The 18880-nt window shown below is 45.3% G+C and overlaps 1 protein-coding gene across 6 annotated transcripts in view; it reads right to left on the minus strand.

Moving 5' to 3' along the window:
* Positions 1 to 15428, minus strand: part of DGKI (diacylglycerol kinase iota) — a 201245-nt gene extending 185817 nt beyond the window's left edge. For 4 of the 6 annotated variants that reach the window (XM_026790868.2, XM_026790866.2, XM_026790867.2 and 1 more), the window contains exon 1: positions 15025 to 15423. In XM_026790868.2, the coding sequence (XP_026646669.2) occupies positions 15025 to 15410 (386 nt within the window). In that variant the 5' untranslated portion in view covers positions 15411 to 15423. Of the gene's footprint in view, positions 1 to 15024 lie in introns of all 6 variants that reach the window. The other 2 variants (XM_005482769.3, XM_026790869.2) reach the window with 2 other exon arrangements.
* Positions 15429 to 18880: the final 3452 nt, after the last annotated feature.

An 18880-nucleotide genomic window follows, 5' to 3' on the forward strand; every position in this document is an offset into this window, starting at 1 on the left:
CTTCCACCAGTAGCTGCAGAAGACTTCCGGAAGAAGAATTTTTTTCTCAGAAAGAGAAGGAAAAAACCAACCATTAACCATACATTCAGCTTTCAGACGTCCCTGGAGAATCACCTCCCTCTTTAGCTGGAAAAATTTGGATGGCCACCCAATATTACTCTGATAACATATTCTAATCATGACATCAAGAAGTTGCTGCTAGCAGTCAGAGGGAAATTTATCTTCCCTGTTCCTTCAGTCTCTGGTAACTCAAAAGAGGTTGAGTGTCGTAGGGCTGACCAGCTATAGATGTGGTCATTACAACACATTCCTATCATAAAAAATGAATCATGGCCAAGATAGTTGCACAAATGCTACCAAATAACAACTTTGGCCTGCAATCCCATTCATTGGAAAATTCTCATATTTCAGATCAAAACAAAATCACTTTTCTCTTTTGAATCAGAGTGAAAAGAACAACTCAGAATTATATATATTTTATATATATAATGTAAAATATAATATATTATTTATATTATATATAACGTAATATATATTATACATATAATGTAATATATATTTGTACATTAAATATTATATTATATTATATTATATTATATTATATTATATTATATTATATTATATTATATTATATTATATTATATATTATATTTGAATGACAATATCAACCATTCTATATTTTACTTACAAGATTAATAGATAAATACATTGGTCATGTTGTGAGGTTGTTTTTTTTTTAAAAAAAACAGCATCTTTCCCAGAAGAATTTAATTGGAAAATATTATGTCAAAAATGTTTTTACAAGGAGAATATTCCCCTGGGAACTTTTAAGCTACCTTTCTCCACTACAGAAGGCTGGAATTACAAGCAAATGCATATACTGTGGTACTTTGACAAGTATTACCTGATGCCCAACTTCCTTAGAATGAGCAAAAGGTCATCATTACAAAAAACAAATGTTTTTTCCCACTCTGTTTGAGCAGCCTCTTCACAGAATGGCTTTGAAACCTTCCTTGTGTTTCAGCACACACCCTCAGCTCAGGCACATCAGGCAGGAGCCCTGCAAGCTCACCTGGCTGTCCCAGCACCTTCCTCACTCACTCAGCCACTGACACACACTGTTGTGCCTGCAGCCACCCATCATGAAGATATTTTCACTGGTTCCCATTTATCCTCCTATTATTTGTGGTTGCACACATAATAGGAGCTGCTTTGTCTGCCTGTGTAGTAAATTTGTCTCATTGTCTCACAACCTCGCTGTGAGAAGCTGTTAGGATTGATTCACAATAGGGCCAACATTTCCATCAAGCAAATATCATGCTCAGCACCTGACAAATTGTGACACTGTTTGCAAAGTGACTGAATCAGGAACAAAAAGCTCCCACAGCGTGTTTGGGTAGGGGTGGCTGGGAAAGGGGCTGGGAAAGGGGATCCCATGCAGGAAACAGGGGCTGCTGTCCAGGCACAGCTGGGACACAGCAGAACCCAGGAGACCCCTGAGATTTCTGGGCATGATGCAGGCAGGAGTGGGCAGGAGAGCTGCCCTGCCAGGGAGCTGCCTCCTGAGACAGCAAGCTGTGTCTCCTGCAGGAGAGGAACCACATCTTTCTCTTTTCCACCCATTGGATCAAAGTGGGTGGAGTTGATTTTGGCGCCCCAGCTTATTTCTTCTCTCTTTTCTTTCTCTCTGTATTTCACATCCTTATTGGCTTCTTTCAAGCTTGGAAAAATTTTTGTTATTACCCTTCCTTCCCCTCCTTCTCTCATTTTGTAATTGCTGGTGACCCACTGAAAAGCCTATCTTTGGTCATGTGGAGGATCCAAAACTCTGAGTGGGTTGAAATAATCAAATCCTTTTTTTATCACCTGCAGCTCCCAGCACAAACAGATGGGAGAAGCAGACACATGGAGCAGGCCCACATCCATATCCTTCAGCAGGCAGTCAGGCTCAGCTTTATGACTGATAAGATGCACAACCACAGTGGATAGCAAAATAACATCACTGGTGGCAGAAAGGAAAGGCCATTTGGTATCTTGGCACACCACATGTAAAATGGGATGATCTCCAATTTTCATGAAGCAAAAGACTTGAGTAATCTTAGGACAAAGGCCAAAGAGTGAAAAGAAAGTGAATTACCTTCTTTTTCTGCTAGGTCCGAGGAGGGGTATAATCAGAGAGTGCTGGAAGCCCTCCCTGCCTCTGTCTCTCCCTGAGCAGAGGGCACTCCCTGCCAATTAGGAAATGAGGAGGAATGAACCCAGCACTTTCAAAGCCATAGGTCAGCTCCCTTTTTCCATCCATCTCTCTTCCCAAATTACTCATCTGATCTTCTCTTCCCACAGAAGAATAGCACGAGCTGTGAAAGGAGAGGAGCCCCCAGCTCAGCAGCTGTGCCTTACTGGACCAGGTACCAACACAAACAACAAACTCAAAGCCTTTCTTCGGAAAGAAGGGAAATTGGAATTGGAAGAAGCTGTTATATGGGCAGGAAAATGACAGCTCCAACCTATCATCTGCTGATGGCAAAATCACATTTCAGTGCTTTCCTTTCTGCACTGAGGGGGTGGGGGTAAGGGGAGGAGAGGGAACAGAGCAATCCAGGGATTAGGGGAAAAATGCCATATTGCCCATCCAAGGGATCAGATTAGGTTTTCCTTTTAAATTCCCTGCTATCTGATCTCTCACATTTTCACCAAACATGAGGTGAAAATTGGAAAGAATATATTCCTTCCTCTTGAATAGGTGACTAGAGGATTTCTTATGAGAAAATAAAATTACTTGTGTGTCATATTAAACATCTCACCCAGATGCAGCCAGAGATAGCTCAGGTTTGTGTCCTTCATTTAAAAATAAAATAGGAAATATTAGCAGAATTTACTCCACTGAATCTCTTTTTTGGTTTTAATCACATGTGAGATTTTTGTAAGCACATTCTTTAAGAGGGAAGCTCACACAACACTCTCTCTGGGTTTGCCCTGTCCCAGACAGCATTTCTTAGAGTGCTTCTGGCTTGAGACTGCCCAGAGGCTGGGATAAACATGCATAATGCTTGGCTTATGTTGTTGATGGAGTCTGGGGTCTGGAAAGCCCATGCTATTCCCAGAGGGAAAGACAAGCAGTATCTCCTCTGGAAAGCAGAAAAACTGTGCTTCTGCCAGCCCTCCCTTTGGGGGTACCAGAGCCTGCCAGGCCAGACTGCCTGCAGCCATCCCTGCTGAAGGTTATGGGTTTTGTCCCTCTCAAATGGATTAAGGTTTGATTGGTAAGGGGAATTTTGGGGAAAGAGCTGCCACTCCTATGCCACTAGACTGAAGGGGTAGTAGTTTCTAAACACCAGATGTAAAATCTGTGAGGGGGCATCTTAACTGCTTCATTGGCCTCAATCCAGCTCCTAGCTGCCCCAGCATCACAGCCAGCATTACTCATCCTTCTCTCTCCTGAAAAAGGAGGAACAAAGTGCTGCCAAGACAGAGGCCAAATAACCCAACGCTCAGTAATTCTGCTGTTCGCGCTGGAGCACGGCACATTTATCAAACCATGATATGGTCCATATCACACTCAAGGAAATGAAAAACACTGCTCTGCTGTTTGCTGTCCAGGATGAATCAAGATTCACAAAGCCAAAAGAGAGCCCAGGCAAGCATCCCAGCCCCAGCCTGTACCCAACCCATTGGGAGTCTGCTCCAGCACTGTTTGTTGTGCACCACTGGGGCTTGTCAGATACCTCTCAGCATTCCTTCAGTACCTGAAAAAGCTGGGAAAAAATAAAGGCTGAAAAGCTGGAGGGGATAACTAGTGCCTCTTCATTTTTGCCATAGGTTTGTGTTGTACTGACAGAAAGAAGTCAAAAACCAGTCTCTATTCCAATTACACTTTAAAAAAGCATGCAACTCCTCTGCAACACAGCCTACCACTGCAGGGCTTGCAAACTCCCCATACTGCAACTCTAATGGGGAGAAGGAGGCAGCTCATGACAAACTTGATGATAAAGAATCAGAGATAAAGCACTGTGCTATAGAGCTCACACTAACCTTGGAGGCAGGAAAAAACAGTTTGAGCAACCTCAATAACTTAAATCTAACCTTGTGGAATGTGAAACCCAGTGTTCATGTAGTGCTGTGTTCTTTGTTCATTGTACCACGGGCTGCACAGCCCCAGGTATATAAATAACACAGAGCACAGGGGTCTGGGTGAAGGCAGGGAAACAAAGGGAAATTATAGAATTAAAAGGACAGAGCAACTAAAAAATATAAAAAGACATGAATTCTCTCATTGTAGACACTGCCCAGGGACAAAACTGCCTGCTGCAAAGCCAAATGCAGTGCCCTGCAAGAGATGTGACACTTGCAGCTGTTGGCTACCTGCAGAGACAGAAATGAAGAACAAGGAATATCTTAAGTTCTTTTCACAAACAGAAGGCCACCCACAACCAAACCTGTCAGCTGCATCAGTGCTGTTGCTAATTCCTTCTTCAATGTCATTTTAAATCAAGCTAAAAGCTGGAGGTGACTACAGTGCCAGAAGCAAAGGTTCCTACAAGCACAAGCAGCTGGCAAGGCGCTGCTACTGGATATCCCTTGAGGCAGTAGCATCAAAGGCACTTAGCTGTTGTTTCCTATCTGCACCAGGGTTTTTAAAATGCGAATTCTCTCAGTGTCTCAACTTACAAGTAACCTCAAAACTCATAATGAAACTTTATTCACATCTTTGGCATTTCACTTACTTTCACAACAGAGTCCATTGCCCTCTGGGGCTCCATCTCAAACCCATAGATCAGGCTAACATCAGCAATTAGTAATGAGGGACCTGGCCTGGCATGCACCTTCCCATGGCATTTCACTGCCTTCAGAGCACCTGCAGGATGCAGTGCTCCAGGAGGAATGAACCTCGGTGTGTTTTCACAACAAAAGCATACACTCCTGGGATCACTCACTAATTGGATAAAAGCATCAGAACTACCCCATTGCCATCCCTAGAGGAAGCTCATTAGCAACCTAATGAAATAAAGTGATGACAGGAAGGTATTTTCTCATCATCTTTTAATGCTAACGGGCTTTAAAGCTATTTTGCTTCCTCATCCCCTCCTATGGTGCCCAGAAACCCCATGGCACCTCTCAGAGCATCACAGGCAGTCCCCTCTCCTGCATATTACACAACATCAGGGAGCAGTTTCAGAGCACAGAGGGATTCTAGGGTGTTCGACTCACCATCTTTGATGAATCTGTGCAATTGAAGCCTGCTCCACTTGGAAAATGCTCCCCAGTGGGTCAAGCTTCCTGATGAGTCATACAATTTAGAAGAAATATAACCTCACTACTGAGGACTTTGCTGTTTGGTTTTATGACAGGCAAAACTCATGAACATTTGAAAGAAATGAGAAATATTGAAACAAATTTTACAATTTTGAAATCCTTTGAAGTTGGTGAAATTACAAATATTGAAGCGAGTTCTACATAAGCGTAGTGCTTCTAATAATTATGTCTCTATTAAACATTATAATTTTTTACTCCTTCTCTAAAAAGCATCAGCTCATACCCCCAAACACTTCTGTATCATATAGCCTTAATATGCACATATTTTAGATGTACATATTAAACACAAACTCCTTAGTAACAGTGAGGGAGGAATGGATAATTTTGAATAAATCTGAAAAGGATATTAGAAAGCAAGACAAAGTATTTGCCCACCACATTTCCACTACCCACACCTCTGACCACTAAACACCTTCCCCCAAGTTCCTGGGCATTGAAGAAGAACCCACATCTCTCCTCCAAGAGCTTTTGCACGGAGTCAGACCACCAAAACACCAAAATCATTTCTCTGTGCAGTGCATCTGGGGCCCAGCTGGGGTTACACGACTGCCAGCAGCAGCTCTGCCCATCAGTGGCCTTCTTGCTGATGCTGCACACCTCACTGGCAACCTGAGGGAAGGGCATCCTCATCTTCTCATCCGTCTTGTTTAGCCACAGGGGGAAAATGAAGTGTTCAATTATACCTCAATCTCAAGTACAGTTAGACACCTCCCTCCTCTCTGGCTGCATGGCTACAGCAGTCATAGAGAAGGTCTACAGCAATGGGGATTAATGTTAGGAAGTCATAGGGCTGGTGAGCTGCAAATCTTTATCTGTAGACTTTAATGTTATAACTCCATTCCCCAACCCCCCCCCCAAAAAAAATAATTCATTAACCAAATAATGAAATAGCACTTTCCCATTAGGAACTGTAAGTTTTGAACCTAACTAAGCTTTCAAACAGCTGTTAAATGGAAAGGGATGCTGACAGTGCCATTCAGAGCCGCGTTGGAATGGAAATCCAGCACTGCAAGGTTCAGGACCTCTTTACCAAGGTTTTCCTAGCACAAGTGCTTCAAATTACCAAACTTCCTCAAAAATGCAGTATAGATAGGTATTGGGAAATACCTATCAGGCTCAATTCCAGAGCACAGTTAAGGTCAGCCCTACACCACCTTTCTTTGTCATGGACACATTATTTAGTGATCATTCATTCCTCAGAAACATCTAACAAATCTTTCCCTTTCCCCTCAGCCTCTTCCCCAACTTTATGCTCAGCCATTTCACTATATTAACTGAAGGTGTTCAGACATTCAGAAGAATTAGCGCCCTGTGGCAGCCTCAGACTACAGAAGATCTTTAAAAAGGAACCCTCCCACTCGCTCAGTGAAATAAGTCAGAAGCAAAACTTCATAGAATCAAAGAATGCTTTGGTTTGAAAAGGATCTTACAAATCATCCTGATCCAACCCCATCCATAGGCTGAGACGATTTCCACTATCCCAGGTTGCTCAGAGCTCCTTCCAACCTGGCCTTGGACACTTCCAGAGATGGGGCATGCACAGCTTCTCTGGGCACCCTGTGCCAGGGCCCCAGCACCCTCATGGGAAAGAGTTTCTTCCTAATATCTAATCTAAACCCATCCTTTTTCAGCTTAAACCCACTATCCCTTGTCCTGTCACTACATGCCATTTTAAAAAGTTCCTCTCCAGCTTTCCTGTAGGCCCCTTTTAGATATATTTGGGTATATTATACTCCAAGCAAGATCAAATTATAATATTCATGCACAGCTGTCCTCTGCCTCTCCCCCAGCCTTCAGGTTTTCTCTGAAAGTTGCAGTTTCAATCCTTTCCTCTTCCAGTCTGTTTTTGGCCTGGATGAGAGGTCTTGCTCTAAGTGCTAGGGTTGAAGATCTGTTCCCACTTTGTCCCAGAGACTCCATCTGCACTCTAAAATAAGTCTCTCTGTGTTCTTTTCCCTCTGTTTCTCAAACCTACAAAAATTCAGGCTGCCTGTGTTATGGATTGTCACAGATTACAGCCCAACAGGTGGAAAAAGCTGAGACAGCATCCAATGGACAAAAATTACACTTTTAATTTGAGGTAAGGCTGTGGCCAGCACACTAGATTTCTTTGGAGTCAAAAACCAAGCAGCCTTTTCCTTGACACTACTTTGTCTCCTACTTTGTTTGTGGATCTCTTCTGCAGACTCAGATGGGGGACTGTGATCTTTTGTAAGAGAAAAAAATTCTGGTCAAATTTAAGGTAGAAAAACCCTTTTTTTTCCTAACCACAGCCATCCCAAGTCCAGTGTTTTCCTCAGAGACCAATTCAAGCACTGACTGGAGTAGCCTGTGCCAGTATGTGGCACACATTAGACAAGGTGGTGCTGGAGTGAGGACTGCACACATCTTAATCTGCATGGACAAAATCGTCCCCGAATTCCTTTCTAGGCAAAACACAAAAGACAAGTTTCCAGGTAGGAAAATAAAAGCCTTTAGGAGTTGACTGAGAGGCAATCAGCTTTCCTGCTCACAAAGTGGGCTGCATGTGCATGAGCAAGAGCCTCACCAGGAGCTCAGCATCCCCAGAGAAAGGGTAAAGGGAGAATCCAGGGGCTGGCACAGCATGGCACCAGGGAGGCAGCTGCACATCCACACCAGGAGACACAGGGAAACAGAAAGGAAAAGCACTGTTTAGACAGAAATGAGAAGTGAATCCAAAGAGATGTGGGGGCTTTTAAAGGCAGAGAAATGAAAACCTGGGACACAGCTCTTGGCACTGCCCTTTCCATCAGGCCTATGGCCTTTGCCACGAGCAAGCACATTAACGTTTTGCATGCATAAATATGCATTACCTTAGAGAAAGGGACAGCAAAAGGCTGAAAACTCTCACACCATACATTGGAATTAGCAACATAATGATAACATAATGTTGTTGTCGTTATGTTGTCATTTATCCTTCATCTTTGTCCCTGGATATTTATACAGAGCATGCTCCAAGGCCCACAAGCACACAGCACACTGTGGTGTGTATTTCTCAGCCCACAGAGGGCCCAGCAGGTTTTGGTGAAAGCACAGATGGTTTTCCCACATGATTGCAACTTCTAAAACACACAGCAAAATCTTTCATGTTCATGTCCTACCATAAAACCTTCACCCTGAAGGGACATCACTTTAGCCACACACAGCCCCCAAATACCTAGCACTAACCCACACAGAGACCCCTGCAGTCCCCCTACACACACATGGGCTTCTCTAGAGGTACTCTCAACATGTTTTTTTACAGATATACCCCATCCCATGCCACTATCCTTTGCTAAAGGCAACAAATCATACAATCATTCAAAACCTAAAAGAAGCATGAGAAAAAAATGCCCCCAGACCAACATTGGACACGTGGGTGAACATGTACTCATATACTTGAGTTCATGCATTACTTCCACTTACAAAGAGCTTTTAAAGAACCAAAACAAGAACTTTTTAAAGCGAGACAATAGAAGAGCTCCAGATTTCAACATACATTGTATTCCAAGGCAAAGTTTCTCACTGACAGTTCTGTAACTGGAAGTAGATACAAAGATGTGAGGCTGCCACTCCTGACTTTTTATTATTATTATTCTTTCCCCCATTCCTCCTTTCTTTAACATCTGTGAAATCTTTTGTCTGACTGTCACGTGTGTATCTCATGCTGCATGTACCATAAAGCAACAGAAAGAGCACAGGAGATTGTTGCCTTTGCATATCTCCTTCACAAAACCTCAGCCAAGCTGCCAATTATTTTTTTTTAAATTTAAAAAAACAAACACCCAAACAATAAAAAATAACCAAACAGAGCTATCAAAAGTCTGGTGAGGCTTCAAGAAGATAATTTCACCCCCATGGCTGACCCAGGAGAGAAGAAGTGACTACCTGCTCCTTTATTCCAAAGAACAAAATCGGTTTTCCACTTCATCAAAGTTACGTGGCACCTGATTCAGCACTTTTCACACGATGAAATTTTCCACCTGCAGGGCAATCTGAGTGTACAGGTCCGTGCCTGTGCTACACAACAGCTTCATTATGTGCCCACAGAGGCTCACCCTTTCAGATCACTGGTGCACTTACCTCATTTTGACTATGTACATAATTCCATTGCAGCTCATGTGTCATTTCAGTCAGAGTCACCACTCACAGCACCTCTTTTGTGAGGTGCTGCTAAGCCCAGATACAGAAGGGAGAAGGTCAGACACACTTTAAATTCAAAGAGAGTCCCTTCACTTTGTGCTGCATAGAGAGACATTGATGGCCAGACTGGCAGCCTCATCTCAATGTCAGGAGGGAGCCTTAAATGTCAACTTGATTTTCCCATGGTAGGATTCTTCTTTCTGACTATCATAGCATTTTTCTGCACTTTGCTGCAGCACAGAGCTTCCACCTCAAAGCTTTATAAATCAAATGGCTTCATGAAGGCCCCCTCATGTACCAAAAACATCCAGTCATCTGCTTTGGGTGGAAACGGCAAAATGGTGATGAAAGTCTTGGGTGACAAAGTAAATCGAGTTACTGTTGCACGAGTGGGTGGTAAGAAGACTGCACAGTCCCTGCCCACAACTCCTAACAAAGACAGTTGCATGCAGATCCTCTGAGATTAGGCCAGAGAGTGAGAATTATTTCCTTGACATTTGGTAACAAATAAAAACCTATCCATCATTTTCATGCAGAGTAGCTGCACTCATTTATAGCATTAGAATGTGTTAAGATTCAAAGAAATTTAGGTAAAATAAAACAACATAATCAAAAGATCAAAGGCTTGTGTTGGTTGTTTTCATTTATACAAATGACATTCAGCTTAAGTTATAAATAATACTTCACAGTACACTACTGAATGCTGTCACATTTCATAAAACAATTAAGCCTTAGTAATAGGAAACACATCTATTATCCTGTCTATATTTAATATTTACCGAGGAGTGATGCATGTCTTATGACTGTTATCATGTCTGAAAACAAAAGAACACAAATAATGAGGATGTTTTCAAATTTACATTTCTACTTTGGTCCCCATCTGTAGTCTCAGGTACTTAAATGCTCATCAACAGTGACAGGGTTTGTGTAACAAGGATTTCCCAGAATTTCCTTGCCATAACTTTCCCCCTTCAAAAGCAGTGACAAAACCTGCTCTAATTATAACTGCTGTGCCAGGGCAGGCAAGCAGCTCCTGCTGATGGTGCAGGGGGAGAGGCCAGCTCCATTCTTGCCTTCTGCTGGCAGAGGAAGGGTCGGGAAAGCACGCAAGGCACATCCGAAACAGATCCATTTGGCACGAGGGGCAGAAGCTCCAGCCAGGAGAACCCAAACCCCTTCCTTCCCTGAGGTGCTCTCACAGTGACTCATTGCTCCAGGAGCGCAGCTGGGTGCCCAGGGGACTCGGGCAGCCAAGGAAAGAGCGCCTCCAACCTCTCCATCGCCAAAAGGGCAAGGCATGGTCGCTGCTGGAATTCCCTGTCTGCCCAAGGGCACAGCAGGAGCATGGAGCTGCCAAGACACTGCCAGGCAGCAGCACAGGACTCTGAGGTGTTCATTTACAGCCCCACATTTGGAAACTGCTGGCTCAAGGAGGAGCAAAACTTCTAAAGCCTGCCACCCACTGCCTCAGTCAGGAGCTCTCAGCCTGGTCAAAATGAAACTGCATTTCTCCAGGAAAACTATTCTCTGGTGACAGGTGTTTGCCAAGCATCACCTGAGCTCTCAAAAGAGGGACATTAAAAATTACAACTTCCGTTTTATTTACAATGCCACTAATCAAGATTCCCTGAAATTCTAGATAATACTTAATTAAGAAATTAAAAACCATTTGCACTATTGATTGTTTCAGTTGGCTTGCCTTGTTTTGATTTTTAGGGATGATCTTTTATTTGGTTGGGGTTTTTATTCATTTATGTATTACTTTTACTATTTCTCTAAGCTTAATTAAATGACAAGACTGCATTTCAGATTAGATTTTGGAAGCGCAAACACCTGCAGGAGACTACCAGATAATGCTTTATTTTCCAGGTTTCCTCCTACCTTAGGTTTTTATTGTATATTCTTACTAAGCATCTATCTTTGGTACAATCTGAATTAATCTTTATATCATTAATTACTTCAGGAAAGCAACTTTAACTTCTACTTAATCTAAAAGACACCAGAATGTCCCTCACAAACTTTGCAATGACAAAATAACAAAAATTAAAGGGGAAAAAAATTACCTCACAGCTTTCTGTTCCAATATCTTGTAAATAATCTGCTGGGTATAGAAATGTATGGCATAAATACTATTCTGAGAACCAAACTGTAAAATGCATTTCTCTCTGGCAGATGTACATATTTAATTCACTTTTCGTTTTTTCGTTTGCCAATCTTTTCACAGCGGGGCGGGAAACTGAACTTTTGGTTTATCAGTTTATAAAAAAAAAAATAAAGAGAAAAAAGTTTTTCATTTTGTGGGCCAATGTGTCAGATTTTCAGCAGAAGAGCCAAAACATCATTAAGATATTTAACTCCTTATGTGCAGGGTAAAACATAAATTAGGGTTAAGAAATGCTGCTTAGCCGCTGGCATCCTGATGTCAGCATCCAGCCATGGAGTGGATGGTTTAAGAGATGAAAAGGGAGATTGCTCCCTGCAAAGGAGATTTCTGTGGCTGTCACTCTCTTTGCAAGGCAGGAGCTGCAAGGGACCCAAGGTTCCGCTTGCAGCCCCAGTCCCATCCCATCCCGTCCCGTCCCATCCCTTCCCTCTGCCGATCCCAGCCCTGGCACTCCAGGGCTCAAGGGATCTTCCAGCCACGGACACAGGAGCAGCCGTGCTCTAAAGCCATCAGGTCCTCCTCAGGCAGGGACAGTGGCACATCCCCTCCATGAGTGTGTCCCCAATTCCAGCACAGTGCCAGGGACAGAGCGCAGATCTGCCCCGAAGCAGGACAAGACAGGGAGCCCTGCTGAGTGCCAGCTGCAGGGTGGGCACGGCTGGGAGCACGGGAGCAAGGCCATGGGCATTGTCAGGCTCCCCACCTGGCATACCTGTGCTATTCACAGCAAGTTTTTCCTCCTGCTGGTTTGATTGGGGGACAAACACGCCCACGTTGGCGTTTGCTACACAAAATCATGACGTGTTTAATACAGTGGTTTCTGCGTTTCAGGCTACAGAGGACATGGGTACAAAACATTGATTTCTGAGCATGTTATTCATAGTTTTGGTGCAATTCGAGAGAAACTAACAAGTTCTTTGCATGCAACAACAATGTCAGCTAAATAGAGATGTATTACATTGAGGATATTTGCTGCTCAACAACAAATTAAAAAAGAAAGATAATACCTTAAACCCAGACTCAGGCAAACTACAGTTTAATAACCTTGTCACAGCAGAAGTTTTTCTTCTTTTTTTTCCCCTGTAACAATACCCTGACCTCCCTTTTCACTCCTTCAACTGCCACCAGTAGATTTATTCTTTTACATGCATTTTCATGCACCTTTATTATTTTAAGCAAGTTCCAACTGTTGGGGCTTTTTTCCTGAATGTATAAAAACAGCTCTACAGGTGTGTATGGCAATGTAATGAACCTGCATAGAGCCCTCAATGAGCTGTTTGAAAGGCTCTGTGAAGCCTTGAATAATTTCTATTGTGCCAGTGGGTAAGGGAGTCCAAGTGCCAATGTAAATAGGTTTTCCTGGACCTAACACAGCCATTTACATTCACAAATGTATTTCAGCACCATAAATTACTGAGGGAAATGGTAGCAATTTAAAGAGACTGAGGTTACAGGGTGTGGAGAACTCAGTGGAGGTCCTCTGTGGAAGTTTTATACTCTTCTATCTATCCAGATTGTTCTCATCATGGATAAATGATAAAGTGAATATTATCTGTAGGAAACCAGCTATAAATGAGGAAAAGGTGTATAAATCCACGGGTGCAAAGAAAATTTACTTTCTTGCATGTATCTTAAGTCAAGTAGAATGAATGATATGCATCAAGAGGTGCTTAAGAAAAGGCTTTGATATCTGAAATTTCAGGACTTGTTATATGCTTGCATAGATGAAGGAGATGAGAAGGAGGAAAAAAACCCTACGTTTCCTCCTAAAAGCATCAAATATGAAACTCTTACAAATATCGACCATGCAGAAAACTTCAAGAATACCCACAACTTTAACACACTTCTCAACAATCTAAACAGCAGAACATTAGAAACAGATTTCACTATCTCCTCTTCCCTACCCATGCCACCCCCAAAAAAAGCCACTAAGAAGACTTATTGCAAACTCCTTGCTTTCTGTCCCAAGAGCAAACACATGAACAAACCTGTTTTGTTAGCAGCCACCTTATTTCAGCACCTCAGACTTTGCCTTTACCTGCAAGGGATTTCCCCCTAAATGCCACAAGCTAAGAAAACTGTCAGGGTAGAGATGCAAAAGCACCCAGAGCTGGCTGATGCAATGTTTGTTTCAGAGCTATCCACTAAGTTTTCATTCTCACATGGCTCACCTGACTGAGCCCAGGATGAATCATCCCAAACTTCACTCTCACTGCTGGGACCATCAGCCCTGCTGGGGAAAGCCTCTCTGCACACATCAGGTATTATATAAAACTCAGCTAGGAAGAGTGTTTAATTACATCATCTGTAAGCCCTGCCACATGCAGAGCTTAGACCAGCTCCTAAATTATCTCAGCTGTAAACTGACAGCACATTGAGCATCCCCATGGCTGGGGAGAGCCTTCAGCTAATTTACCTGGGGCTGGAGACACCCTTTCCTTGCAGGGACCAGTAACAGCTCTGTGTTTTCTGCCCTCCCAGCTGAGAGGGCTCATCCCTGAGCACACTAGAACATTAGTTACTGGTGGCGTGCTGCCTCCACAGGGGCTCTGCAACCAGAATTAGGTAACACTCAAAAACTTTTTGGCACGGACCTTCCCAGCCAGCAATCCTTTTGGCAGATGCTGGCAATCAGCAGCTCCTAGCTGGGAACAGAGGAGCAGACCAGCCCCCCCGACACAGGTGTATTTACAGGAGGAACAAAAACATTTATTTGCCATCAGACACGTGAGGCAAACGCAGAGCCACGACAAGAGAAGACCGTGATTATGAAAGGACCGTCCTGCTCAGGCCCCAGCGGGGCATGTGGCACTCGGTGGCCTCAGCCACGCCTGGGCACAGCACCCCCCTATCTTATCTTATCAGCCCCCCGATCTTATCAGCTGCCCGGGCTTACGCAACGGCGGCGGGCGCGGGTGGGAGCGGGCAGGGAGGGGACACCGCGCTCCGGGAGAATCCCCACAGCCAAACCCCCACGGGGAGCAGCGCTGCCGCCAGAAAGGCTTTTCCCATCCCCTTGAGGAGCGTTTGGAGGCGCCGGGCTCACGGGCGGCTGTGTTCCCACTGAAAAGGGCAAAGCTCTAATCCCCAGCCAGCCGGGCAGGAGCCCCGACTCTGGCTCGGAGTAACTCTGAACTTCACCCGCGTTCCCCGTCACGCTCCCCGTCTCCCCTGGCGCTGCCACTACCCCGAACCTGGCGGCAGCAGCAGGGCTGGGAGCAGCAGCCCGCTCTCTGCCTTAAGATCGGGGAGAGCTCTTTCAGGCTTCGGGATGAAGAAGGAGCCCCGTAGGTGTCAGGCGGGTCCGGCGGTGCCGCGGCCAGGCAGCGGCGTGAGGGCAGCGCCGCCGGACCCTCGGGCCGCCTCCCCAGGCAGCGAGAGGCGCCCGGCCGGCCGGCACCCACCTGTAGGACACCTGCTTCCTGAAGGTGAGGCTGCGCAGCTTCTCCTCCAGCGACTCGTCCGCCGCCGACAGCCCCTGCTCCTCCGGGATCCCGGCGGCGCCCGCCGCCTCCCCGCCGCCCTCGGCGCCCCGGCAGCCGCCGCCCGCCGCCCCCGTCTCCTCCCCGCCGGCCGCGGGGGGATTCATTGCGCCGGGGCAGCGGGGCCGAGCAGCAGCAGCAGCAGCAGGAGGCGGGGGCAGGGGAGGCCCGGCCGGCGGCTGCAGGCGCTGGGGGGCGGCCGGGGCGCCGCAGCTCCCGGGGCCGCGGGGCGCGCTGCGAGCCGCGGCGGCTGCAAATGGCAGCGCGACCGCGCAGCATCCATCGGCGGCCGCACTGCAGCGGGGCATTGTGGGAAACTCCTGCCCGGCCACGCCCCCGCCACGCCCCGCCCGCCGCCGGCCAATGGCAGCGCCGCGCCCCCGCCGCGCCCCCGCGGCCGCGCCCAACCGCGCCACGCCCCGCGGCCGCGCCCCGCCACACGCACCGAGAACATCTTCCGAGAGAACACATTCCCAGAGCACACCTTCCCGAGCGAGCATCTTCCCGAGCGAGCACAGGAGCCCCGGGGCACCCAGCGCTGCCCTCGTCCGCCAATCGCTTCCCCCCGTGATCTCAGTTTGGTGCGCTGAGTCTCAAAGCGCCCAGGGGCAGAGACACCTGACGAGCATTACGGTGCCCTTCCATAAAGTTAGTTGCACTCCCACCTCATCTCTTTCTTCATTAGGGACACTAAGGAAAACTTCAGAGGGAAGTGTCAGCGTGTTTCAGCACAAGATGTGACAGTGACAATAAGATGGAAAAGTACAGAAAAGGTTGAGGTCTGCGGCTATACAGATATTATTGCAGGAATTATTGCAGGTCTACAGTTATACAGAAATTACTGAAGGAATTAGGCACAGACTTTGTTTTCTGTATGCAAAAGTTCCCTGTGGTAATGCAGTCCAAAATAGAAAGACATTAAAAAATAAAAATAAAAATGAAGAAGCATGAACAATTACGCTCTACAGAGAAGGCAAACCCTGCAGGAAGAGATTTCAGTAACTCCTGTGCTCCACAGAAGGCTTCCCTAAACAGCCTTGCCTCTTCTGGGTGAGCCCTGTGCCAATCAGGTTCGTGACAGTCAGCAGATGCCTTACACCTGATCCTCTCTCCTTTCCAATTCCATTCCCAGATTACTTTTAATTACTAGTGAAACACGTAAAGTATAATTAAGCAATATAAAACCCTTGCTTGTTAGAAGCCAAACTAGGGTTCCTATGCAGGACTGCAAAAGGAAGGTCTGGATCCTCCTCTGAGCTGTGTGCAGAGAGATCTTCAAACCAGCATGGAGCTCCACTGGAACCATTGGTCTTTTTCCATTGAGAGCTGGAAAGTCTCCGGTTGAACTTCCAGGGAAATCAGCAGTGAATGTTGCTTGTGAAAGCATTCAATTTAAGACCATGTAACAAATATTTTTTTCAGAACCAAACTAAACCATCTTGAGTTGGAGCTGTCAAAGAGCAGCTCAGAGCCAGCCCAAAAGTCAGCTTTGAGGATGGGGAGTGGCACCATAGGTCCCTCTCTTATCAGTGCTATTCAGAGGTTTTGTCATTGGTGAAAATTGTGTGGCCTGTTGCTATGAGAAGATGCCAATGACATGTGCTAAAAATCCTGTAACTGCAAATTAATTTTCACTCGGAGAGCAGAACACTGTGCATCATCTCACAGCTTTATTCTCTCAGCCTCTGGCCCACATGAGAACAGCTCTGCCACCGGCTCTGTGCCCCAGCTCCACCTCCCCCAGAGCATTTGGAGCACAGCCTAACAACCCATCAGGGTTTCCTACTCCCTCTCCAGTGAAGTTCCATGCCACTGAGCCACCTCCTCCTCCAGCACAACCTCTCCTGCAGCTCCTGCTTGTCAATAACCCTTCTTTTATCCACATGACCAAATTTACACCCTGCTCCGGGATCACCTATTTTTCCTCTGACTGCTGCAATTTGCATGACTCATTTGCAACATGAGGAGCTAAATTGACTTCCTTTGCCTTTTTTTTTTCCTGAATATGAGCAATTATGAGAGAGTCTGAGGCTCGTGAAGGAAAGCCCTGCTTAGCTGTTACACCTGTGGTGGGGCTGCCAATCCCTGTGGCTACAGGAAGGCAGCAACAGTGGAAACTTTGTAGGAGTATCACGTTTGCTCCAAGGTGTGGCTGCAGACACACCACAGGCCAGGAGGTAAAGCATGAGCACGAAAACAGATTTTTAGCAGGTTTTGCCAGTATCTGGGATTATCATGCTAACAAAAATTCCGAACTCCCAGGTCTGGGTTAAGTGCTGTCAGGTTAAATGGAGCACCCCACACCAACTCCGTGGTGCCTGCCCTGATTGTCGGGGAGAGCTGACAAGGTTCAGCAGGTGGGGAGTTCCTTTTCCTGGGTGGGAACTTCTCACCACACTGCATGCCATGAATAGCAGGGTGGAGGGTGGGAATGATGGAGGAGCTGCAGCGAAAGGAGGGATTTCAGCCTTTGGAGTAAAGCCAAGGGAAGGTTTATTCCATTACTCACATGCCTGTAAAATCCCATTTTGAACACTCCAGTGTGCACAGACTGTGTGCACTGTGCAAAGTTTTATTGCAGTGGGAGGGACTGAAAATTCTTTTTCTAATAGAAAAGAGATGGATTTATGAAAAAGGGGATTGGGGAGGAAAAGGATGAGGCAATCTTACTTGTTCAGTGTGCCTGGCTAGCCAGTGAGAAGTCAGTCTACTTAAATGTTCCATATTCCTGAAGTTCACACAAAATTCAATCCCAGGTTAGCCCCCAACATTCAACTTTCAAGAAAAAAATTACAAAGCATATAAAAATATATTTATACACATAGACATGTGTATGCATGTATTTGCATCTCCTCCAGTTGTAAATATTTTTTTTTTAATGTGACATAAATGGCCAGCTTTGCTTTCCAGATCCAATGCTGATAGATTGGATCCACCCACAACATCATTCCCTTTTGGTCAGCATTTAAAGTCTAGTGGAGCACTGCTGATCCATTGGGAAACTGAGGGATGCTGAGGCTCAGCAAGGAGGGACCCACCTCAGCTGAGCAGATCAAACACAGATTTTTATCAGAAAGGTTTTAAAAAGAGGGCTAACCAGACTCTAAGCATTGCTTTAGACAGAGAAAATGAGACAATCCAACAGTCATGAACTTATTCTTAGCTTCCCTCAGCTGTGCCACAGCAATGACAGGGGTTAGAACTTTTAATTTCCTTCTTACTGGAGAGACAAAAATAGTAATTTTATACCAATGTATAGAACTTAGTGTAAGACTAATTCAATAATGAAAGCATAACCATTTGAAGCCCACAGGGAGACAACACCAAGAAAATGAGAAATCAAATAAATCACTTTGACTTTTTGAGGCACAAACTGGAGGGAGACAAGACATGCAAGCATTATTATTCACAAGAAATGAAATTTGCTTTTGTTTCCAATTGCTATCTCCTTTGAATCACCTTGCTTTGCTTAATCTCAGTGGGATTTACAGAGAGGAGGAAGCTACCAGCGGCTTTGCAGACCAGGAATCTGAAGCATGGAATAAACAAGGCAAGCCAAATTCACCAGCATGCCACAAGCATGAGGCCCATGGCTCTAAAAAAATCCTAAAGCAAACAAATCAGGAAAGGGAGCATCAGGAATGAATCTTCCATGAAATACCTTCAAGGGGGGACGAAGTCTGTGCTGCTGTAACACAGGTACAAACAATAGCTAACAGTACAAGGAGAACAATTTCTACCCAAGCACGCCATGAGAGGCATCACGAGCTGCATTTGG

This window comes from Zonotrichia albicollis, chromosome 4, assembly GCF_047830755.1.
Source record: "Zonotrichia albicollis isolate bZonAlb1 chromosome 4, bZonAlb1.hap1, whole genome shotgun sequence".
NCBI classification, from domain to species: domain Eukaryota; kingdom Metazoa; phylum Chordata; class Aves; order Passeriformes; family Passerellidae; genus Zonotrichia; species Zonotrichia albicollis.